The sequence below is a fragment of the Lupinus angustifolius genome, chromosome LG15 (assembly GCF_001865875.1).
Source record: "Lupinus angustifolius cultivar Tanjil chromosome LG15, LupAngTanjil_v1.0, whole genome shotgun sequence".
In the NCBI taxonomy this organism is placed as follows: domain Eukaryota; kingdom Viridiplantae; phylum Streptophyta; class Magnoliopsida; order Fabales; family Fabaceae; genus Lupinus; species Lupinus angustifolius.
Window position 1 is genome coordinate 4,950,767 of NC_032023.1, and position 26,353 is coordinate 4,977,119.

Sequence of the window (26,353 nt, forward strand, 5' to 3'; positions counted from 1 at the left end):
GATACTTTTCCGCAGGCATACACTCAGACTCCTGCTCCTCAGCAACAACAACAACATCCGTTTGGGTTTGAACCTTACGGAGCAATGAGTGACTACTTATTTTCTCAATTACCATCATCTTCACAATTTCAAGGAATGTCATCAATGTTTGGCACTACTTCAAATACTCCATTCTCGGCATTCAACTCTCAACAATATTATCAGCCGACAATGCCTTCACAAACAAACGATGACGATAGTGAAGACGAAGATGAGGAGCAGCCACAACTGGTTAGAGGTGGAAGACAAAATCAATCGCAACAACAACAACAACTAAGAGTCCAACCACCTCGAAGGATAAAGGCACCTGGATGTGGAACATCATCTCATAGACGCCATTAGGATTTTTTTCCCGCTAATTAAATGTTTTTTAATTTGAAATTACAATTTATGAAATTTTCTTCCTTTTCCAATTCCATTTTTGTTATTACATTAATTTTAAATTACAAATTATTCCAATTCCAAATTTCTTATTAAATTAATTTAAATTAATCATTTAACATATTCAATTACCATACTAAAATAAAAAAATAATCATTTAACTAAAATTACCATATTCAAAATACATTATTTTTATAAATTAATAAAAATAAAGACAAATAAAACATTTCGTATATGGGTGCAATTCGAAATAACCCATGCAAACTCGTGTACCGGGTACACGACACTGAAAGTCGTGTACCATATCCACGATTTCAGTGAGGAGAGAGAATAATAAAGGGAAATCGTGGATGTGGTCCACGACTTTCCAGTGAAATCGTGGCTCTGGTACACGACTTTGCCAAAGTTGTGGATCCCATTCACGAGTTTCAAAAAAATACCTCAAACCCGTAATTAATTCAAAAGGTGCACTAAAGCTGGAATAGTGTAGTCAAACTACACTACACTATCCGGTAATTTTTCCTCAGTTGTATGGTACTAATTGTACGACCGATTTACTTTAAAAAAATAAATTAAATGTGAAGATTGACAGTTTGACACATTGCACCGTACTAATACATACATTGACTAATTTGTAAATCGCATAGTATTAATAACACATGAAAGCTCTATGCATTGAAATGAATTGTAATACATCTCCAATCAACATTTTCATTTTTATTTGTATTCCACGTATTATTTTATAATTTATTATATTACCTATAAAATAAAATAATATTTATTTTTTATCACAATGGCAAACATCATTTTTATTATTATTTCGATCCTACAATTACCCAACACTTTTATATTTTACAGTAAATATAGCAAAATACTAAGAATAACTACTTATTTATTTATTAATAAATTAAAAATTGTTCTAATTTATTATAAATATTAGAAATCAATTATAAATAAAAAATATAATTTTGTTATTAACATGCATGTAATTGGTGAAATTTTCGCTCAAAGAAGATAAGTTGGGTTCTTCATTTTTATTTCTATAAAATTTCAATTTTTAGTAATAATTCTAGGTTTTTTTTATGTTTATAGATATTTTGATATTTTTTGATATGTTTGTGCTTATATTTATTCTTGGATTGTGTATTTACATTACTCTTTTCTCCTCAACAATGAGTGTTCTTGTTTAGTCACTTTTGTTCTTATTTAATAACAAAACACAATGAATAAGAAAACTACACTAGAGAACAGAATAAGAACTCTGTTAAGAACTGGGTGCTCTAAGCGAACTATACTCGTCTCCAAGTGACATAGAAAAAAGTTTGGTAAAAAAAATAAAAAACAATTATATCATTATGTTTATAATAATGTGTATATCCTTAAAATTAAGTATAAAATCAGAGTAAATTACACTGATACCCCATGAGTTTTAATGAAATTACACAAATTACTCATCATTTTTTTTACACTTACACAAACCTCCCCTAATTTTTATACATTTTTACATCTACACAAACCTCTCAAACCTCTCATAGGGGAGGTTGTGTAGGTATAGAAAAGTGAAGGATGATAGTGTAATTTATTCTCCTCATTAAAATCATATGACATTGTTTGGAATAATTATTACGGTGACTAGATTAAAAGAAACTACAATGGGCCTACTAAAGAAAATTTAGAAACGCAAATGACAAATATTAATGGTTAAAAACGGCTGAAAGCTTATAATACATACATTGTAATATCTACACAATGTTATATATTTATGTAGAGTTATTATATTCTCCGCCATTCATCATCATTAAGAATTAATGATCATTAGATATTGATACATTTTCTGGAATAATTAATGAGATGATGTATACAAAGACAGTGTCTAACATTCATAATTATCCTGTATTATTGTCTATATGAATATTTACTTCCCCTAATAGTTAATATTCTGATAGGTGAATAGTGTTTCCTGAGCCGCCAATGAAACGGAATATGCAAATGGCAAAATCGCATAGCATAGAAGATTCCTGAATTTCTCCCATTTTATTTCTGATTTTTCAAATTTTCTTGGAACCAGTTTAATGATAAACCATTGATTTGATATATTTTGACTAGTTCATCTAATTAGTTTTTTGTTTCAATAATTTTCTGAGAGCCTACTGCACACTTTATTTACTTCCTATTTTTAAATTAGGGTCTGTATTGTCTAATGTAGCTGCAAAATTATTGTAGTTTTGTGGCGACTGCAACGATAATACTATGCAATTATAGTGTAACAGTGTTACAATAATGATGGAGTCACATCACTGCAACGCAATTGTATCATACGGTAGCTACATGAAACCATATTAAGCCGCATAGAACTAAAGTGACACCCAATTCCTCATCCTAAAAGTTACACTAATTTGTTTTTGTACTCACACATTTTTTCTCAAAGGTATTAATCATGTCATGGTTATCTTTCATAACAAATATCGCTCTAAAGAATCAGACATTTTTAGTTTGTTTTATACCATTAGATTAATCTTATTGATAAAATTAAATCACAATAACCACACCAGGTACGTCCCCATAAATTAAAATACAATTTAAAACAGATTGTTACCTCCACTGAAGCAAAACACCTGTTCTTCAATTAAATTTCTCTGCCATCCACATTTGTACTAACTCCCCTCGTGTCATCTTCCTTTGATTCCACGTCCACGTTCCTCTTCCACCGACCCAGACAAAAAAGTATAAAAAAACAAATCTTTCCTTTACCCTCTTCACATTCACACCCTTTCCTCCAATAACCCACTGTGCTTTTTCTTCATGTCTTGTTATTACAACTTCTTAATACCAACATAACATATACAAGCTATGCTGAAACTAAATGTGTGTATATTAGAAGCAAAAGACTTACCCATTAATAACTCTTATGTGAAGCTTAAACTAGGAAAGTTTAAGTCCAAAACTAGAATACTCAGGCACACGTGTAACCCTGTTTGGAATGAAGAGTTTGTTTTTAGGGTGCATGATAAGAAAGAGAACGTGCTTGTTATTTCTGTTGTTAATATTGATGATGATGGTTATTATGATGATGAGTCAAAGGTGGTAACTAATGGTTCTGTGGATTTTGTTCTTGGAGAGGTGCGGATAGAAGTAGCATTTGTTGCTTCTCAGGATAAGCAAAGTTTGGCACCTACATGGTTCTCTCTTGAAACTACTACTAAGAATGGAAAATTCTTCAAGAAATATTGTGGTTTGTTGTTTTACTCAATTACTTTTGGTCACATTGTATATGCTATTTTGATGTTTTAAAGTTCAAATATCTTTGTCTGAAACTTTACCTACGAACTTGTGCTTCTTATCATACTTACCCAATCACATTCGTCGCTTTTTACATTAATTTTTCGAGCTAGTGATGCATTACATAGGGTAAATAAGAGAATTGTGTAAATATGCTTCTATTGTTTCAAATTGCACTAAGCAATCGCAATTGTGACAGCAATATTGTCATTAATTGCGACCACAACTGCAATTGAAAACATTGGTCCTATTCACCATGACCCGGTTAGTCTTATGGCTATTCCCCTATCCTATGGGGATAACAAGTGAAAGACCAAATAAAAAATCAGTGAGAACATTTATATATATAAAGAAGAAAATAATTTTCTGAGATAAAATTGGAAATTTGTGAACTGCATAAGTTAGTTGTATACTTGTATTTGAGAAAGGAAACTTTGACATCATATGATCTTTTAAGTACATTTTTTCTGATAATCCTATTTTTGCTAATAAAAAGTTGGATGATTTATTCCCATGGCTGTTTTCTAATTCTTTCGTAATTTTCGCAACTGGTTTTTTGCTCAATGTCTTGTATAATCAGGGAAAATTCTCCTTACCATTTCTCTTCATGGTAAAGACCATTCTTTTATCAATCACACACATTCTCCAAATTCAACTGTAGCATTTGAGGACTCAAGAGAATTGGAAGATCAGCACATTTGCTCTCAGGTCCCTTGTAGTAAAATGGGTGAAGGCAAACAATTGTTGAAGGTTATTGCTAATCGTCTAGAGAAGATTTTCAATAAGAAAGAAGGAAGGTCAAAAGCTGAATATTCCTCAGAACTATCGAATTCGCTATCTGATTATGAAGACAGTGTAGAGGAAAATCCATCTCCTTGTAGCTTTGAGGAAGCCATGGTACTAATGGATTCCGAAGATAACAAGACGGAAATGCCCGAAAATTTGCAGGGTGGTATTGTAGTAGATCATATTTATGCAGTGTCTCCATATGATCTTAATGTGTTTCTTTTTGCACCTAATTCACAGTTTAGAAAGGATTTGGCAGCACTTCAGGGAACAATAAATGTACAAGAGGGTCCATGGGCATGGAAATCTGGTGAAACGTCTTGTTTAACTCGAGTTGTGTCATATACAAAAGCTGCTTCGAAATTGGTTAAGGCTGTTAATGCCACTGAGGATCAAACCTATATCAGAGTGACTAAAGAGGAATTTGCTGTACTTGTTAGCGTAAACACGCCTGAGGTCCCATTAGGCGATACATTTCGTATCGAATTGCTTTACAAGATAATGCCAGGAGGGCTTTCTTCTGGAGAGACATCATCCCATCTTGTGGTATCATGGGGCATTGTCTTCCTACAAAGCACAATGATGAAAGGCATGATAGAACGAGGGACTCGGCAGGGAATGAATGAGAGTTTCGACCAGTTCTCCAACCTACTTGCTCAGAATTTTAAGGTTCTAGATAAGACAGATTTACCAGACAAGGAAAACTTGTTGGCAACCTTGCAAACAGAAAACCAATGGAATTGGTGGTTTGCAGCCAAATACTTTTGTAACTTCACAGTACTTTCCACCATTTTTATGTTTTTGTATGTGTTTGCGCATATATTACGGTGCGGTCCAAGCGCACATCATGGCTTGGAATTTAAGGGACTTGAACTACCTGATAGTTTTGGAGAGCTTGTTACAACTGGAATTTTAATCATCCAGTTGCAGCGTGTTTATAATATGGTATCTCACTTTGTGCAAGCTAGATTTCAAATGGGTAAGCATATTAGTTGAAGAGTCGTGGACAATTTCTCGTTACGTATAGTTCTATGCACGCAGAATGCATACTTCGCACATAATTATCATGTGTCATGAGAAGTTCTCTAAATCAGTAGTACAAATCACATTTTTGTTATTTTAAACTCCTGTCATGTTTGCTATATGACTTCGTCTGAGGTTTTAAATTTTGATTTTATTCTTTTGTAACAGGAACTGACCATGGCCTTAAAGCACATGGAGATGGATGGATTGTTACTGTGGCTTTAATTGATGGGGTCGACTTGGCATCCTTGGAGTCAACAGGATTGTCAGATCCCTATGTGATTTTCACTTGCAATGGACAAACAAGGTCAAGCTCTGTGAAGCTTCAAACGTCCGATCCTCAATGGAACAGTTTGGCCCTATAACTTGGTACTTATCTGAACCAATTTTGCTTCAATTGGAATATATCTTAACTGGTGTTCTCTATTGGTTTTTAAACTAAAATGCAGAGATATTAGAGTTTGACGCAATGGTAGAACCACCATCTGTTTTAGGTGTGGAAGTTTTTGATTTTGATGGTCCATTTGACCAGGACGTTTCGCTTGGATATGCTGAGATTAATTTCCTAAAGCACTCATCGGTAGAATTGGCAGACATGTGGGTCTTGCTTGAAGGAAAGCTCGCTCAGTCTGCTCAATCGAAATTGCATTTGAGGATTTTCTTGGACAATAATAAAGGAGATGAAATTATCAAGGATTACTTGGAGAGGAAGGAAAAGGAAGTCGGAAAAAAGGTAAGCATTGTGACTTTAATTAACTTTCATTTCTTTGTTAGATTGATTTATAGTACAGTGGAACTATGTATTGTATCTGATTAATGATGCACAATGGCAGTTGAATCTTCGATCGCCTCAAAGGAATTCTACATTTCAGAAATTGTTTGGGTTGCCCCCGGAAGAATTTCTAATCAAAGATTTCACATGTTACCTGAAGAGAAAAATGCCCTTACAGGTACTTGCATGTGGTTGACATTAAGATATATACTTTTCATAAATGCTTGCTGAATTTTTTATACTCCAAGGCAGAGCATTGTTAGAATAATATGTCATGGTGAACTAACATATAATTCTATGGGGATGATTGAGAAATGAACTCAATAAACAAATCAAGTATGCTTTCCTGCTGTAGGGTCGGCTGTTTCTTTCGGCAAGGATTCTGGGATTTTATGCCAATTTGTTTGGACATAAAACCAAATTTTTCTTCCTTTGGGAAGATATTGAAGACATACAAGTGCTTCCTCCCTCATTAGCATCAGTAGGAAGCCCTGCATTGGTCATAATTTTACAACGAGGCCGAGGTGTTGACGCGAGGCACGGTGCAAAGACTCAAGATGAAGAAGGAAGACTTAGGTTTCATTTTCAATCATTTGTATCATTTAGTGCTGCCTCCAGGTATTATTGGTTGGGCATGCTAATGTTTTTAATATTCAATATTTTATGTACTTGAGTTCTGAGTTGATGACATTTTTATTCATGTTCCACTAACAACACATTGTTTCTATAAAAGAACAATAAGAGCCTTGTGGAGAACAAGAACACTGAACCTCAATCAGAAAGAACAATTTGCAGAAGAGAATGAAAATCAAGAAGGGTTCGTAATTCCTGAAGACTTCGGATCCGTCCATGACGATGAAGCAAAAATGTCCAAAATTTACTCTGAAGAACTTCCAATTAAGGCAAGTAATTACTTTAGAGTCACAAATAAGAAAGGGTGGCCCTATTCATGAGATAATTTGTTCTTTTTACCATTTTATATATTTTGAAGTCATGCTGCCTCAAAAAACTTGTTCCAATTTATCTGCCAAGTCAAAATCTATTTTCAGCCTTTCGATAAAAAAAGAGCGACCCAATGCACTAGGCTCCCACGTAGTGGGCTCTGGCATTGTTATGAGGATGTAAACTCATGACCTGGAGGTCACAAGGCAAGTAACCTTACTGTTGCAGCAAAGCTCGCCCTCTTTTGAATTTGATCCGTTAATATGTTTTTATAAGCAATCCTTTATCTATGTGAAATCATCTAATGAGGTATTAGCACTTCATTAGAAGAGTTTTAGTTACAATGTAATTGTTGTAAGTCACTCTTTTAGTATTCGAAGAAATTAGATTGATAGTTGAGTTCCCTTGTGATTTCAGCAAGTGAACTTTGTTTGAAGGAGGTTGTTAATGTTAGTAGATGAGTTAGTAATTTCTGTCTAAAGAATTAAGATTCTTGTGTCTATAGTACTATGTGTTTTGACTTTGATGTATTGGTTACTCTTCTACAGATGAGATCAGTGATGGGAATTTTCGAGGGAGGAAACTTTGAGCATAAAATCATGTTGAGGACAGGATGTTTGAATTATGAAACAACTGCCTGGGAACTAGTAAAGCCCGGCGTCTTCGAGAGGCGCGTTAATTACAAATTCGACAGGCACACCTCGGCTTTCGGTGGCGAAATCACATGCACACAACAAAAGTTTCCGAATGCAGACACTGGAGGCTGGATTGTGAACGAGGTTATTGCACTTCATGCAGTCCCATTTGCTGATCACTTCCGTGTATGTTAAACTAGAAACTTTAGATCTTATTGTATCTGTCATATGTGGTGTTCTAAATTGCGGTTGTGACTGCGGTTATGGCGATTGCACTCATTGAGCTGTTGCTCTGCGGATTGCAGTCATTGCAGTGTGAATCATTTTGTGATTAAAAAAATATTCGAATTTGATGCCGCCTGATGCGGTCCGATGTGGTTGAGTTGTAGCTCAGTTCGATGCAGCCGTATCACTGTGATTTTGAGTAACACCCAATTGCGATGTGATGTAGTTGAGGCGGTCATCACAATCGTAGTATTGTGGCCGCATCAAGTGATGTGGTCCGCAATTTAAATCATTAGACGTACCTTTAGTTACTGAAGGGTTTATTGTGATTTTTTGTCTGCTGCAGATTCATATTAAGTATGAAATTGAGAAATCTGCAATTGGTGACTGTGCTTGCAAGTGTGATGCATACATTGGCATTATGTGGCTTAAGAGTTCTAAGTTTGAGCAAAGGGTTAACAGGAACATAATAGCCAAGTTTACACTTAGATTGAAGGAAATATTTGAAATGGTTCAGAAAGAGATTTTGTTAATGTCTCAGAACCCAAATGGATAACTCTTCTGGCTTTCAGCACTTAGTATCAGCTGCTAAAACTAAAATATTAATATAAGGCTAATGTTGAATGGATAAAAGTTTTAGAGATCCATTTTTTATATCACTTTAGTAGGGACAGTGTATGCAATACATTTATTTTAAATTTGTTTATAGCATGTGACCATATAATGAATGGTCTAGTAATCCTTTTGTTCATATACTTCAATACAAGGCATGCGGGATGTTATACTTGTATAGTTCAGTATTCGATTTATTAATCTCGTAAAGTATTGATTTTATATCTATCTAAGTATGGATGACATTTGATCAACTTATTTATATATTAAATATTCACCTCAAAGTTTCATAAACATACAAAATGGCTGACTCAATGATAGGGAACAAATTCCTCCTATCAAGGAATCAAGCTATATTTATTCTACTCTAAGGAAAGGGATAAAACTAATAGATAATATTCATATTTCATTGATTGATTCCTTTCTTTATGGATGAACAAAACACCATTTAAAGACAATAAAGAAATCCTAAAATGATGATGACCAAGGTAGTCAAAATCGAGATTCTACTTATGATCGGGAGGGAGGCCAAAGATCGTAAATTTAGGATCGTAACACGACTCATAAGATCCTACTTACTAATAGAGATGTATGCAAATAAATTCATATATATATAAAGTAGTAGACGTAAATCGAAATCCAAACGTTTTTTGCTAGAAACATAATTCCAAACCTATCTCAAAGCATACATTTGATAAAAACATAATTCCAAATCTAAATACAGTATAAAAACATAAGTCTTTTAATATAACTAAATCTAATTTAACAAATCATTCACATCAAATTGTTTGTAATCATCTTCCAAAGGGGCTTCATCTTTATTTTCTTCAACATCGTGCATATCTTCCCCAATATCTTCTCCAAGGATTTCTCTCATCAAATCATCACCATCACCTTCTAGGCCATCCAAATGCTCTTCATTATTATTATTATGCTCCACAATCCACTCATCATCAGATGGAACGTCATCAATAGTCAGCTCGACACCCTTCCTAGCTTGCTTTTTTTTGACAATTTTGAGTTTGCCATAATAAAAACAATATCATTTATTGTTTTTTGCATTAATTTATTTCTTCTTTTGTGTGAACCTAAACAAGTAGTTAATAAAATATAGTTATACTTACATTTGTGTGGACATAAACAAATAATACAATTGAATCGAATTTTTACCATTTCAAAAGCACTCCAATTACGCTCACATCCAGAGGAGCTAAACGTTAAGCTTAGTACACGCAGAGCAAACCTTTTAAGTTCTGGTGTTTCATCCCCGAAAAAATCCCATCAATCTGTTGGAGTCTTCTGGTTCACCGTGTTCAAAGCCAAATTCTTACCAAAAAGACCTCGTTCGTTAGTAAAACGATCCATCTAAACAAGAATCTTTGATTGATTTTGAATATCAGACACCATTCTCCCTATGGCATCAAACAATCCATTTCTAACTTCAAGATCAACAGTAAACCCAGGAGCATAATTAATTGAGGGTTAAGAAAATATCTCGCAGCATGTAATGGTCTATGAAGCTGTCTATCTCATCTATCATCAATGATTTTCCATAAAGGCATATAACTATAAAGAATATCATAAATAATGATGTTAGTTACAAATAAAGAGCAAATAAATATGAATAAATGAATATTAATTGCAAATAGTACATGAAAGTCACCTATCTTCAACACCATTATAAATACTTTGTATCTTCTCCTTAGCTTGATCCGTTGCTTCGTATATTAATCCCATTGGTGGCTTCTCATAGTCATCTGAATCAACCAAATGAAGAACTTTCATTAACAGAAATGTACCCTTCAAAACAAAAACGACATTCTTCCAAAATTCCTTATCCAATACCACATCCTCAACCAATCTCCCATCATGTGTCCTAACAAATTTAGTTGCCTTCCATTCTGCTGATGTGAACATTCTTATTAAGCTTGTTCTATTTTCATTAAGGCAACCCAAAGTCAAGTATGATGTGGCAAAACGAGTGAGGCCTGGTCTCACTAAATCTCTCACCTTTGTGTGTTGTTGCAAAAGAGAAATTAGAGAAGTCCTTCCATAGATGAAGGTAGTAATTTTTCTACCTTTATAAATTGTGTCTGCATGAATAGGAATTTTCTTCTCAAACTCCTCCAGTATTAAGTCAATACAATGAGCAACACAAGGTGTCCAATAAAGCTTTTTCCTTTTCTCCATCAACATCTCTCCAGCAACTTTGAAATTGGATGCATTGTCTGTCACAACTTGAACAACATTATCCTCCCCAATCTCCTCAACAACGTCATATATCATCTTAAAGATCCTATCAGCAGTTTTTGCAATGTGTGATGCATCAATAGACTTCAAGAAAACTATTCCCTTGGGGCTATGCACTAAGAAATTCAAGATTGTCATCCCCCTCTTGTCGGTCCAACCATCAGTCATTATTGTACACCCAACTTTCTTCCACTCAGCCTTGTGTTCTTCGAGTCTAGCATTGGTCAACTTAACCTCTTCCTTCAAATATTTGACCTTAATTTCATGATAGGAGGGAGGCTTGACTCCAGGTCCATGTTTCGCAACCAACTCGAACATTTCAAAATATTCGTCACTCCTTGCCACATTAAATGGAATGGCATTGTTATAAAAACACCTAGCAATAGCTTGATTTGCTTCTTCTTTGATGCCTTTCTTAAACATGTTGTTGATGGTGGCTTGAGTGCTAATCCCCTTCCTCCTGAACAAGTTTTCAACTCCTTTCCTCTTTTCCCCAACTTTAGGTTGTTCCTCCTCGCTCAAAAAAGAATTGGACTTTTGATTAAGTTTTGTTGTAAACCAGAAATAATCAATAACATTTCCTTCTTCAACTCATCACTCACAGCAATACAAGGTTCAACATCCTTGTTAGTTCCAGCTAGGTGATGCTTCAATCTATATGTTCCTCCAGTTACAACCTTTTGACAGTATTTGCATTGTATTTTTCTGGTTCCATCAACTGCAACCTCGTGCTTCCATGCTATGTCACTTCTATTCCCACGTGCATTTCTGCGTAGCACTCTAGAAGTAGTATTTTGGGACTTAAGAGTGTTAGTTGAGTCTCCAACACTTGGACTTGAGTTCGAGTTATCTTCTCCAGACATATTAAATCAGTCAACAAAAAATAGTCACTGTATAAAAAATAATAGTCAGTAGTCAGTACAACAATAAACACAAAATATACACAGTACAAAAAATAACATAAAACAAATATATAAATAGTATATATAAATAAAAAACAGTGTGTACATAATATATATATATATATATATATATATATATATGAATAATATATATTACCTAAACTATATAATATATATATATATATATATATAAATATATAATATATATATAAATAATTATATTACCTAAACTAAACTAACATATAATAACATAAACATCACGCCACTTATATACATTGATACACTGTTAGCAGAAGAGAAGAAGAAGTGGAAAAATAAAACAGAAGAGAGAGAAACGAAAGGGAGAAGAAGAGAAAGAAAGAGAAAGGAAGAGGGTTTTCTAAGAAGAAGAAGAAGAAGGAGAAGATCTTACCTTCACTGTGTACGTTTTCTAATATATTTTTTAATTTACTTTCCCACTTCTACCTTCAAAGTCTGAAATGATTCTTTAATTTAGGAAATTAGAGTTTTTTTACAAACCGGATCAAGAAACGGGTTGAGGCCCAAAACTTTGAACCTCCGCACCTAGGAACGGTGGAAGCGCCGATTCCATGATCTTGCACGACGATTTCACCTTCGCTGGAACACGTTAATGGGATCGAGCACAGTTGCGCCGCCGGAACACGTAAAAACGTCTGATCTCACGTGCTGGCACGCGATTTTAACTACCATGATGATGACCACACAAGTGTCATCATCTCACACTAAGAACATTCTAGAATTATTCCTATAATATTAATATTTAATAAATCTAAATAATCAACTATAATAGTTTATCTTATTCCCTTTCTAATAAATCCTATAACAAACATTATAACATGCATCCTATCATTACCAACCCCTTTAAAATCAACCTTATCCTCAAGGTTGAATAATTGGTCCACAAATACACTATTTTGGTCCATTAAATTTGAAATGATGCCAATGGGTTGTACTAGGAATTTAGACCCAAGAAGCCCAAGTTCTAAAAACCTAATTTCTTTCTCCAACTCATATTGCCAAGCTGAAGGAGTCAACCCTAAGCAACTTTGAAGAAAACTTGAGTAATGGAAGCCATAAGTAGCTGCTGGAAGAAGTAAATGATAGAATATTAGTGGTGCCTTCCAGTACGGCCATGAACGGCACCGACATGGTCTATCTTCTTCCTTTTCCTCTTGAACATTGTTATCACTTTCTCTTCTCTTCTCCTTTTGCCTCTGTGAGTTATTGGTTGAAAAAATGAAGGACATGTCAGCAACGTAGATGAAGGCATCATAGCTGGTTGTTGCTGATTTGGGAACATAGCAGAATATTGATCATATGGATGCATCTTTGGAATTTTCTTAGAAAATTGATGCTGGTTTTTCAAATGAGGTTGCTGATATGCAGACATTTGTACGTCTTGTTGGGTTTGAGGCTGGACAAAAAGAGGTTGATGTTGTGGGTAAGTATAAGGCTGAGATTGAGGAAGGGCTTGGACAGGGCATGGTGAGTGAGTTAATGATGAGATCTCATTATGTGGTTGTGCAATATGTTGTAGCTGCTGTTGGTGAGGAACTTCCACCTGATTCAGATATTGTGGGGACAAAGGAGATTGATCATGTGAAGATGGTTGAGACTGTCCTTGTGTCTGTGGCTTAGTTTGAAGCTGAAAATGGGGTTCAACATATGACTGTTGGTGTTGTGGAATCATAAGTTGTTGATAGAAGTGGGATTGTTGACAGTGATACTGGTATGGGTCATATTGTTGGTACTGCGTGTAATATTGTTGATAATGTTGTTGTTGATAACATTGTTCTATAGAGAAAGTTCCTTGCCAAGTGCATCCATTGTTGTAGGGTTTGATGGTAGTAATCTTATGGTTAAGGTTGGTAATAATTTTGAGAATAGATTCATGTCTTGCATCATTTTGATTCTGTAATTGTTGAAACTTCTTGTTTATAAACAAGAGAGCGTCATCCTTAGTTATGGGAGGCATTGAAGTGCAAATGAAAGCACCAATTGATAGGGAACAAATTCATCCTATCAAGGAATCAAGCTATATTTATTCTACTCTAAGGAAAGGGATAAAACTAAAAGATAATATTCATATTTCATTGATTGATTCCTTTCTTTATGGATGAACAAAACACTATTTAAAGACAATAAAGAAATCCTAAAATGATGATGATCACACAAGTGTCATCATCTCACACTAAGAACATTGTAGAATTATTCCTATAATATTAAATATTTAATAAATCTAAATAATCAACTATAATAGTTTATCCTATTCCCTTTCTAATAAATTCTATAACAAACATTATAACATACATCCTATCACTCAAATTCTGAATTCAACATGCAAACTCAATTACATTTTGATCTAGGAAGACAATAGATGTGATCTTATTTATTTGGTAATGATAAGTTTTTCATAAGTTTCCTATTGGATTAATTGATTTAATTAATTGGGGTAATGTTATGTCACCTTGTGTTTAGCCTATGTGTAAGTTAGTTTCATTGAAATAGTTTTTATGCCCGAGTTAAAGATGGAAGTCTGAACATATGCTTTATTTGAAAGTTACGAGAGAAAGGGAAGAAGATGAATCAAAAGGTTAGGGAAAATGATGTAAATTCTCCTCTTTGTTTTGGAGTATAAAATTTAGAAGAGATGGTAAATTAATGATAATGTAAAAATATTTTTTATTTTTCCTTTAAAAAATGTAACTAATAACAATAAGATGGACAATAATGTATAATTATATAATATTATTAAAAATATTTAGTCATTTTGACATTTTATCTCCAAAAACCTAAATTGGAGGAACTTTATAAGGCACATAGGGAGTTTTAGAGGGTTTGAGAGACCCTCCAAAATCTTCCTCTTCCTTTCATCCAACTCCTAAACAAGGGAAAAACTTTTCAAAGCTATCCCTTCTCTTCCCCTCTCTTCCAAAACTCCATTCCCAAACAAAATATAAGAGAAAGAAAAGTTAATAATTTAAGTAAAATTTCCACATATGGGAGGTTTTTTAACCATTTCAAAAATTATATGATTGAACAATATATAAACAAGAATAACTTAGTGTTTGGTTTTCATGCTCATAAAGAAATGGAGACATAAAAATGAAGTCCAACACAATAGGGTTATACCCAAATCTCATGTCCTCCCAAATTCAACCACTAGAGATTGATTTGTCAACACAAGAGTCTATCATACTACCTTGAGAGAATTTAATAGTCAATCATAATCTTAAAAAGAACACAAACATTGACTTTTTAAATTAATAAATGACACGAAATTACATATGATTGAATTGTCCAATTTATCAATGAGCATCTCTCAAAAAGAAAAAAGGCATATTCTAACATAAATAACTTATACTTATAACAGGGCCGGCCCTAAGGTGTAAGGGGTACCCAATACAGGATCCACTAATTTAAGGGGGCCAAAAAATATTATCCATGCCTATTGGCAAAGTGGTACAAATGGTTGTTCACTAACTTATTGTAAGAATGGTCCTATTTCCTAAGTTTTGAAGACTACTATTTTTGTATTATTATTACCAATAGTAATTTACAATATTTTTTGGTAAGGAATTAATCTCTTTTGAGATTCGTGGCTACCCTTTTCAACTCTCAACAAGTGTTATTCTCAAGAATTGAATCATCAATCTTAGGGATTCAATGAAGACTTATATCACTAAACCAACTTATATTTCTTAAGTTTTGAACTCTAATTTGCTGGACGTATACTCAAATGCAATTATTATATTGATTTAATTGCAATTTAATAATATGTAACCACCTTTATACCTTCAAGTTTTCAATATAGGGTCATACTCTATGGAGACAGTTTTATATCATTTGGAACAATAATCTGCCCATACATATACCAAGATGTGGTTATTATATTGCTTTAATTAAAACTAGTATGAAATGCACTTAGTGCATGCTAGCCCAGATTCATACTTTTACAATGTCAATTTAAAATTTATATATTTTATTTTGGAGAATTAAAATATATTTTTTATTAAGTATATTTTATATTATATTTTTTATTGGAGATACTTTATATTATAACATTTTGTTTTATTATAACTAGTGTGTTGACAAACACTTTCGTGCCTGTCAACTCGCTTTTCTACTATTTGTAATGTGTAGTATTACAAATGTTAAGTATAATAAGTTATGTTAGATACTGTAATTTACAGTTGAATATATTTGATTGATGTAATTGTTCAATATTTTTTTTTTAAAAAACTGAACATTCAAGTAATTGAATTACTCGTAATTATCTTTGTAGGTGAAGTGTATAATTAGGACATAATCTTTTTTTATTTAATACTTGTATTAGAGTGTCCACTATATTTTGTGTGAGGACAATGTTGTGTATGTCATGAGCATGATACTTTCTTTGGAGTTTGTGTGATTGTTGTTAATATTGTTTTCAGTTGGTTTTACTTTGTTGCCATTGTTTTGTTCATAGCGTGTTAAACGCCTCCTTGCTAATTCTTCTTGTATTTCCTCTATATTCATATTGTTCCTTCTATGTCTAGCATATTGTTCTTGTGATTCAAGTCTAATAGTTGTTTGGTTTTATTTGTCTTGAAGCTTCCACCCACCAAACCCTCTTGTATGAAATGCGTGTAAGATACTATGTTTATATATATCTTTTTCTACTTGAAAACTAAATAATTTTCCTTTTGAAAGATAATATATAGAATTAAATGAAAATCATTCACTACTTCAAGCTAATAATATTGCACTTTACAACTCTCTTAAATAGAGTGCAGAGAAGAGAAACAAAAATAGGGTGTCATTTCATTATATATTATGAAATGCTTAACGTGTGAATTGTGAAATACAAAAAGAATATGCTCTCTTCCACTATGTCTTTTCTTTAGTTTTCATGTGGGGATGAAACATTTTTACTTAAGATATATGTGATAACCTTTAATTACATATTTTAAAGAGAAAAATTTTGAATGATAAATTATGACTTTCTAGCAAAACATTATATGTTGCATTCTTCTAAAAGGAAAATTATATATGGTGGAAAATAATAGTAATTGCGAGAAGCAAAACTTATGATGCATTACTTTATATTTTATAGGCTACACAATTACAACAAAACTAAATATTTAAAATATTATTTTTTATTTATATATTTTATTTTGTCCTCACTTTTTTTCTAATATTTGCAAAAATCATATATTTTTTTGCTAAGATTATGCACAAATTTCAACTAATATGTGAACTATATATCAAAAATCATATATTGTGATTTTTGCAAAAACTGAAGCATAGTCCTTCAGGTGACCTATTACTTGCACATAAAAGATACTTTTGTTAAAAAATAGAAGATAATAAGGATAAAATAGGAGACTATAAATTATACTATGACATGATGATTATATAATGTTTTTGCTTTATTATATTTCAAAAAAGTAATGAAATATAATATAACCATAGGTTTTTTTGGGTACAAATATAACCAAAGGTTTAACATGATTTAGAAGTATCCTAGTTTATTATTTATTTTATTCCTCAGATATTATTTCATATTAGTTATTAATATAATTGGTTAATTATTTCTTATTTCTTATTAATATAATTGGTCAAAATAAATGAGGTTTTAATTATTTTGGATTACAATTTCGAAAATAATATTCTAATAAATATCAATAGAACATCAGTAATAAATGACCATGAAAATAATGGAACATTAAAATAGTTTAATTGCTATTATTTTGGTAAAGTATCTTCTCTGTTTTGGCAAAGTATCATATGATATTTTGGATTACGAAACTGATATCAGAAAAATTTAAGACAGTAATATTTAGACTAATGTTTAAATATGAAAGATAGATGTGCATATTTTTTCTCAAAATTTAATTTTAACTATACACTCATACACTCTTATTTTACCTAAATCATATCAAGCAATTTTCATTAACAAAGTTTATTTATATAATTTTAATTTAACTAACATCTATTGTCTCTTAGGTCTCAACAGAGCAATCTCAAAAACTATCTTTTATAATATATGCAATTAAACAAACACTAATAGGAAAATGGTGTTAAAAGTTAAAACCCATAATTAAAGATGACAAAATATTTCACTTTCATGAATTTTAGATTATGTTTAATGACTTTTGTATGATTAATAATTTAATATGAAAATGTATCTTACCTGATATGAACTCCAAGCAACCCAATGTAGTATTGTACATAGTGAGAGGAAGGTAAAAACTTATTTGATCTCATTTATTCTCTTTGAATAGAGTGCATGAAATATTTAATCAATCAGGCTTCTTCATCCAACCTTTTTTTTTCTAGTGTTATTAGAAACTAAAAAAAATTAACATAAAGATGGAAGGGTTAATAAAATAATCTCGCAACTCATGAATACAAAGAAGAATTGAGAAGAGAAATACTTGAATATTGGAAGAAAATGATGTAGAAAAAAATGGAGAGAGAAAAGTGTATGTAGTGGGAAACGGTAGTAGTAATAGTGAAAAGCAAAATTATTAGTGCATTGCTTTATACTTTTATTAGGATATCAACTTTTAAAAAGACTAAGAAACTAACTGCAATGATTATGTATAAACTGGAGTTAGAAAAAATGATTTACACGTTTATCTTAATTCAGTTATCCACTTTTTGTGCCATTTCAAAATGAAATAAACTGCAGCAGTTCTAATAGAAAGGAGAGGGAATAAAGAATTGATGTGGCAGTTAAAGAAAAAAAGATTAATTTATATTGATAGGTCATAATCTATAGAATTATGAAATTATAAACTATAAAGGGTAAAATGGGAAAACATAAATTATACCATTGACAGTTATTTTATGTTTTGCTTTTATTTATTAGTATAGATAAAGGGTAAAATGGGAAAACATAAATTATACCATTGGCAGTTATTTTATGTTTTGCTTTTATTTATTAGTATAGATATCAACTTTTAAAAAGACTAAGAAACTAAATTATGTATAAACTGGAGTTAGAAAAAATGATTTACACGTTTATCTTAATTCAGTTATCCACTTTTTGTGCCATTTCAAAATGAAATAAACTACAGTAGTTCTAATAGAAAGGAGAGGGAATAAAGAATTGATGTGACAGTTAAAGAAAAAGATTAATTTATATTGATAGGTCATAATCTATAGAATTATGAAATTATAAACTATAAAGGATAAAATGGGAAAACATTAATTATACCATTGGCAATTATTTTATGTTTTGCTTTTATTTATTAGGATAGATATAGATATAGATTTAATAATATGTATTCACCCTTATACGTTCAAGCTTTCAACACACGGTTATACTCAAAATTGTAAGCACTAGTCAATGTTGTGATATGAATTTGCAGCACAAGTTTCCTTCTTCTTCATAACTCAAGTTCTGTCAAGTTTTTTACACTTTAGTTTAATTGTTGAATATTTTTTCCATGTCCAAAATGAGGTAGAAAAAAGCACTCGATGAACATGTAGAATAACAAAAGGGACACTAGATATATTTGTTAAGAAAAAATGATATTTTTCACGAATTGAGTGTGGATAATATTTAGAGATGTTAAAATTATCTATAATTCATCTCGATCTAAGAAAATTAAATTCATCTAAATTTATCTATTAAATCTAATGAATAACTTCATTAATAGATGAATTTGAATTCATTTATTATATTCTATGAATATATATGGATATATCCATTTAGATGAATATCTAATCCATCTAAAAAAAACTTAAAAAATATGATTTTTTATTTAATATTTAAGAAATTTAAATTCAACCAATTTTTCATTCTTACTTTTAATATTTTATTAAATTGATATCAATTATAGGACATGTGTGTATTTAATATTAAAAGTTTATTCTTAATAACATATATAAGTATGATAAAAAATGTATGTACTAACAATATATGAGTTTTATATATATGATCCATTATTTATATTTAACCAGTATTAAAAACTAATTCAAATGAATGGTGAATGATATAGTGATTATGTATAAATCTTTATACTAACAGTGTATAAAATAAAAAAATATTGTTACTTGCTTTTTAATGTCATTTAATATTCAAGAAAATTAAATTCAAACAAATCATTCATTATTCTCACTTTCACTTTTAATATTTTATTAAATTAATATCAACTATATGATATATGTATTTAGTTAGTATTAAAAGTTTATTCTTAAGTACATAACATATATAAGTATGAGAAAAAAATATATGTACTAACAGTGATGAGTTTTATACAATATTATTATATCATCCACTATTTATATTTAATCACTATTGACTCTTCGAAAAAAGTAATTCAAATTAATGGTGGATGATGTAGTGATTATGTATAGATCTTTATATTGATACTGCATAAAATAAAATATCGTTATTTGCTTTTCAATGTCATTTAATATTCAAGAAAATTAAATTCAAGCAAATCCTCTATGATTCTCTCTCATTTTAACATTTTATTAAATTGATATCAATTATAGGACATGTGTATGTAGTTAATATTAAAATTTTATTTTTAAATACATAACATATATAAGTATGAGAAAAAATGTATGCACTTACATTGTAAGAGTATTATATAATGTCATTTCATTATCGACCGTTTATATTTAATTAATATTGTCTCTTTAAAATAAATTAATTCAAATGAATGACGAGTGATTTAATAATTATGTATATATCTTTACACTCACGATACATAGATATTATACTCTATAAGTATTTGTTACAAACTTTATACGTAGAACCTTAAACATTGCTGGTAGGATATTCAAACAAACTATTTTTTTTTTTAAATTTCAAAAAAATCATTTTTTACACAAAAATCACTTTTTAAAAAAATGAATTTTAAAAGTGTTTTTTAAATGATTTTAAAAGTGATTTTTTAAATGGTTTTAAATGATTTTAAAAGTCTTTTTTAAAAGGTGGTTTTAAAATATATTTTATTGAGATAATAGTTTTTAGAATAAAGATTTTCTTCAAGAGTGTTTTTAGTTCCAATAAAAGATAATCAAATAGATTGGATAACTTAAAATATAGTTTAAATAAATTTATATGAATTAATAGAAAGTCTATCCATTAGCATACAAATTCAAATTCATTCATTTGTCATCCTTAATAATATTAAACAATCCAATAAAAATCAGAATTATGAAAATCTAATGAATGAGGATGTTAGTAATTTTAATGAGATATTGGACCAAATACATATAATATGGAAAATTCAAGGGATGCTAAACAACTATTCCTTCTTAATTATATTGATAGGTGTAATCCTAAAAGTTAGGATAATTGAGAATGATATCATGTATGTACTACAAGTGTTTTGCTATAGAAAATCTTTTTGTTCATTTTTTATTTCGCACTTGGCTCAGAAAATTTTACAAAAATTTTAAGGGCCCTCGTTTTCAACAAAAAATTTAAGGCTCTCATTTTTTATTTGGCACTTGGCTCAGAAAATATTAGTCAATTGGTGTAACACCTATATACTTTCACATTAAAGATTTATTATATACATCATTTAATGAATTATTAATGATGATTAAAAATGATACTCAAAATAATATAAAGATCCTTACTATTGCATACATTTTCATAATCTATCACTCCTGAGGTTCAAGTACAAAAACATATATCAACAAAGTGTAAGATTAATAATATAAAGGTAGAGAATGATCTTTAAAAAAGAGAAAGATAAAAAGTCACATGATGGGCGCCGGTAAACCTGTAAAAACCAGTTATAAAATAAAATCTTGACGCCAGTCCCAGTCATACGAAGTAAACCGACTTATAACAGTGTAGATTCGCTTGCTTCCCATCAACGCTAGTAATCCAATTTCCACTCCCAAACAAAAACCAAAGCTATATTCTCAACATACATTCATCAATTCATTCGTATTACATAACATTTCTCAAACATCAATTCTCTCTCATCCCCATGGATCCAAACGCCGGAACCATCCCGGTTGTCTCTCACGTCCGCCTCCCTTCCTTACCAGTCAGTACCTCTGCCACCGACTCCGGCGAATTTGACATCGAACAGCTACACACTCCTCCACCCTCCGAAATCACCGACCCCGGACTCCTGGCGTCGATTACCCAGGCAATATCCGACGTCTCGCAAGCCCGATCAGTCCTCAGCCTGCTTGGACCGCGGCCTATCCACGAAGACGTGGATAACGCCCGGGCCAAGCTGGCTGAGATTGAAGCCGAGCTGGCAATTGAAAAGTATGAAGAGATCGTACTGCAGCCCACGCCCGGTGAGATAGAAGGAGACAATTGGCGGGCCCAGCAGGACCAGAAGGAGAGGGAGCGCAGGGAATTGGCTGAGGAAGAGAAACAGATTTACAAGTCGTTGGTGCAACTAGATGAAATGCATGATGCGCTCGAGAAGCTTCTTAGGGATGCAGAGAAGCGGTTGGAGAAGATTTACGAGTCTGCTGATGGCCGAGATGGTGGTAATGGTGTTGATGATGGTGATGGTAATGATGTGGATGAAGTGGTTGTGGGTATACTTCAAGAGGCACATGGGAAGGGAATAGAAAGAGTGATTCTTTCCGGCCGCGGATTGAGGTTGCTGCCTGAGGCGTTTGGCCGGATTCCTGGCTTGGTGGTGCTTGATGTCTCCAGCAATCTGCTTTCAGTAAGCTTGTTTAATTTCTTAGCTAGTTGACATTTAAAACTTTCATTGTATTTGTAATTATGGTAGACTTTAGAAGAGCTCACTAGAATATTTAATAAGGCTGGAAGTTTAATTCCTGGGTGATAGACTAAGGCTCTCCTACCAAGAAGGGGCAGCCACGAACCCCGAAAATGATTAGTTCCTTACCCAAAAGAGTGAGGGAATACCCTTGGTAGTACAAAAAAAAAAAGACTAAGCTCTGTTTCACAAAATAACACATAAGTTAATGTGTAAGCCGCTACCTTATGCTCATAAGCAATAGCTTATCAAAACTTGCGACTTATTGAAATCAATGTATTTTATCAAACATCAACAGGTAGCTTGTTTTTTTGGTCAAATAGGGACTTGGCTAGCTTATAAGTTAGTTGATGGTGTTGCCAAACATATATAACATAAGAAAACTATTCTTAAAGAAGTCAATTGCAGCGGCAGACTTTATCAGTTGAATTGGTCAACCAATTTGTTTCACCCATTTATATTCTGATTTTCTTACTTTACTTATGTAAGATATCTAAGAGAAAAAGAGGTTTGCAATTAGCAGTTCCCATGTTTTATTGGTCTGTAGCACTGGGAAGTTCAGATTATTTGTTATGAATTTGAGTTCGGTTTGAATTTTGAGTGTATCACTTGGGTTTGTTTGTGTCTAAAGCACAGTAGAAGAGAGGGAAACATGTAATATAAACTAGCATGTTTCAATATATAGTTTAAAACTTGGGTTTAGGGTGTCCAAACTATACAACTACAACCAAACTTTAGTCCCACTAGGTGGGATCGGGTATATCAATCTAACGCTAATACGCTATAATGCTCTATCATAAATCATTTCATTGACAAAACATTAATCTCTAAATCTTTCCAATTGTTTTGTCTATGGTTTTTTGGTCTCTCTATTTCTAGAAATTGGGCTAACCTCCATTTGATCTACTCTAAACTATAATTTAAATAAATATACTAAACTACACAATGGGTGAATATTTTGGGTCCTTTTTGGGTATATAGTTTTTAGAAGAGTTGTTAACAATTGAGCATGTTTGCTTCTTTGGTAAATACTCGTGTGTGCAATTGAGCATGTTTGCTTCTTTGTTAACAATTGAGCATGTTTGTTATTTTGGAGGTTTCTTATTTTCTTTGTTGACCGCTTCATGTATCTATACTGAATAATGAACATGAAGTAGGCAGTAAACTTTAATCGCTGAAGTTGAAACTGGTAGCGAATCTTAAGGGTGAAGTCAAGTTGTGGATTCCCGTGGTTGAGTTTAGAAACTTCTACCAATTCAATTATCTTGGATATGAACCTTTAGTTACATTGCAAAAGAAATTTATTTAGTATTGGTTTATATGTTCATATGCTGTAGTAGATAAACTCAAACTAGACATGGAAATTTTGATTACATCCATTGCAACAAAGCTTCATGCATAATGTGAATGATGAAGAAATTTTTTTTATTGCATATTTTTATCTCTGCAATGAAACTATCTTATCCTTTCACATGTGAAGTTTGAGTCTGTTTGTAATTATTCTCATTTTTTCTTCATTTGTCCTATACACTGTACTTTTTTTATTTTCTTATAAGAACTTCCATATTTCATGCATAATGTATTTTATAATTCATTTAGTTGGGGTTAACCTTGAACTATCATAGTCACATTATTGTATTGCAGCCATAGAACATAATCAGGAATCTAATTATTTAATATATATATATATATATATATATATATATATATGCATACACAGTTACACGTACATATTTGTGCTGGGGGGTATTCTTTTATGCCTATTTACCCCGGTTTTAGCTGCGACTGAAGTGTGTATTTGTGCATAATAATGGATAAAGAATAATGTTCATCTCCATTACTTTTCCAGATTCTTCATCTTCTTGTGACAGAAGTTATTAGTTGTCAGATTTCATTTCTAAATATGTAGGCTTCTTGGTGCTCCCCGATATATCTAAGGATCAGATTGCAAGTACTGATTTAGTTAGTTTATTGAGCCTTTCCTGCCCGCCTAGTGGGACAAGCTTGGTTGTTGTATATAGCCTTTTTTGTAATTTCACATATATACTAATTTATTCCTTTCAACACAATAGGCAATCCCTGACTCAATAGCTGGATTGGAAAATCTTGAGGAGCTCAATCTCTCTTCAAATCTTTTGGAATCACTGCCAGATTCAATTGGGTTGTTACAAAAGTTGAAATTCCTTAATGTCTCTGGAAACAAGCTGAATGCCCTTCCTGATTCCATATGTCAGTGCAGGTATGTGTGGAATTCATAAGAGAAGCAACTATTTTTATACTAAAATCATTTTCATCATATAGAGTAATTACTGTACCTTGTGGTTTGGGATTGTGATCTTGTGAAATTTATGTAATGATAGTTAATTTTAGTCCAAAGCCTCCTATGAGGATTTCGATACTGGTACTTTTTAAACTAGTGAAAATAGGACCAGTGAACTTTTTTATATTGTTGTCATTTTTGGCAGAGTAATTATTTTATCTTGTGGTTTGGGATGCTTATGAAAGTATATGTTCTGTTTATGTATCTCACCGACAATTGTTTGTTCTGTTTATCAAATCCTCACTGTTTTTTTGAAACCACTATTGACAGCAGAAAACCATACTGAAGTCATTTAAGAATTTCTTCAGACAATAAAATGCTTTAATTGCCATTAATCAAACCTGTTATATATGAATGATCAGGTCATTGGTGGTGCTGGATGCAAGCTTTAACAATCTGTCATATTTGCCAACGAACATTGGATATGAATTACCAAATTTAGAAAAGCTCATGATTCAATTGAACAAGATTCGATATCTTCCCTCATCTGTTTGTGAGATGAAATCGTTGCGCTATCTGGATGCTCGCGTCAATGAGCTACATGGGCTTCCTATTGCAATTGGGAGACTGACTACTCTTGAAGTTCTCAACCTGAGCAGCAACTTCGCTGACCTTAAAGAACTACCAGAAACATTTGGTGATTTGACTAACCTCAGGGAATTGGATCTCAGCAATAATCAGATTCTTGCACTTCCCGATACATTTGGTCGCCTTGATAATTTGACCAAGCTAAACTTGGAGCATAATCCTCTTGAATTGCCACCACTGGAGATTGTAAATCAAGGGGTCGAGGCCATTAAGACTTTTATGGCAAAGAGGTGGATTGATATATTGGCCGAGGAAGAACGGAAAAGCAGTCATGAAATGCAAGTACAAGAACAGAGTAGTTGGCTAACACGAAGCACCTCGTGGTTGAAGAGCATATCTGGCAATGTCATTGGACATTTTGGTTCGTCTAAGTCTTCATACAAACCTCCAAGCGACGCTTTTCTTCATCAGCAGCTGTGAGTTTATGATCCGACACATACCGAGGACACCAGACATGTATGTCAGGTGAAGATTATAGAAAATATCTGCTGCCAAGCAACTGTTTCATGCTAGTCTGGGCACGTCAATGCGCTTTTAGAATAAGACTTCTAACTTTTGAACATGGAGATTATATCTTTTGAAAGCTAACTAATGTAGCTTTAAAAAAAACTTTGGAAGCTTCAACAATTTATGTCTTGTTTTCCCCTTAATTTTTAATCAAATGATATGTGTTTACCCCAACCCAAAAATACCTTAACTTCTTTTCCTTCCAATAACACTCACCCTCCTACCATAACACACAAACAGAAAAAACAGAGAAGCTTCACAAACATCATCATTCATTTCCATTGTATGAAGAAAAATGCTATGATTGAAAGTGTTGATGCATTAATGGATGTTAGCTGATGACTAGGTTTTATATGGAATTG

At 32.1% G+C, this 26,353-nt stretch overlaps 3 protein-coding genes across 3 annotated transcripts; 2 read left to right on the plus strand and 1 right to left on the minus strand.

Moving 5' to 3' along the window:
- Positions 3,047-8,811, plus strand: LOC109327445 (C2 and GRAM domain-containing protein At5g50170). Its single transcript, XM_019560590.1, has 9 exons — positions 3,047-3,652; positions 4,280-5,464; positions 5,677-5,859; positions 5,958-6,241; positions 6,342-6,458; positions 6,636-6,898; positions 7,014-7,182; positions 7,771-8,043; positions 8,429-8,811. The coding sequence occupies exons 1-9, from the start codon at positions 3,271-3,273 to the stop codon at positions 8,636-8,638; spliced, it is 3,066 nt and encodes a 1,021-aa protein (XP_019416135.1). The 5' UTR covers positions 3,047-3,270; the 3' UTR covers positions 8,639-8,811.
- On the minus strand, positions 10,354-11,807 carry LOC109327663. The gene is made up of 2 exons (XM_019560833.1): positions 11,547-11,807; positions 10,354-11,478 (listed from the first exon to the last, which is right to left on the minus strand). Exons 1-2 carry the CDS (start codon positions 11,805-11,807, stop codon positions 10,354-10,356), a joined length of 1,386 nt encoding a protein of 461 aa, XP_019416378.1.
- On the plus strand, positions 21,639-26,134 carry LOC109328738 (plant intracellular Ras-group-related LRR protein 3-like). The gene is made up of 3 exons (XM_019562339.1): positions 21,639-22,519; positions 24,649-24,815; positions 25,259-26,134. The coding sequence occupies exons 1-3, from the start codon at positions 21,815-21,817 to the stop codon at positions 25,902-25,904; spliced, it is 1,518 nt and encodes a 505-aa protein (XP_019417884.1). The 5' UTR covers positions 21,639-21,814; the 3' UTR covers positions 25,905-26,134.

Excerpts from the sequence above, each read along its gene's own strand:
- LOC109327445 (XM_019560590.1), top strand. The coding sequence starts at position 3,271 with ATGCTGAAACTAAATGTGTGTATATTAGAAGCAAAAGACTTACCCATT. Across the intron at positions 5,860-5,957 it reads GTCCGATCCTCAATGGAACA|AGATATTAGAGTTTGACGCA; the intron begins GTTTGGCCCTAT and ends ACTAAAATGCAG. Across the intron at positions 6,242-6,341 it reads AAAAGGAAGTCGGAAAAAAG|TTGAATCTTCGATCGCCTCA; the intron begins GTAAGCATTGTG and ends GCACAATGGCAG.
- LOC109327663 (XM_019560833.1), bottom strand. The coding sequence starts at position 11,807 with ATGTCTGGAGAAGATAACTCGAACTCAAGTCCAAGTGTTGGAGACTCA. Across the intron at positions 11,479-11,546 it reads ATGTTGAACCTTGTATTGCT|TCCAATTCTTTTTTGAGCGA; the intron begins GTGAGTGATGAG and ends CTTAATCAAAAG.
- LOC109328738 (XM_019562339.1), top strand. The coding sequence starts at position 21,815 with ATGGATCCAAACGCCGGAACCATCCCGGTTGTCTCTCACGTCCGCCTC. Across the intron at positions 22,520-24,648 it reads TCTCCAGCAATCTGCTTTCA|GCAATCCCTGACTCAATAGC; the intron begins GTAAGCTTGTTT and ends TCAACACAATAG. Across the intron at positions 24,816-25,258 it reads GATTCCATATGTCAGTGCAG|GTCATTGGTGGTGCTGGATG; the intron begins GTATGTGTGGAA and ends ATGAATGATCAG.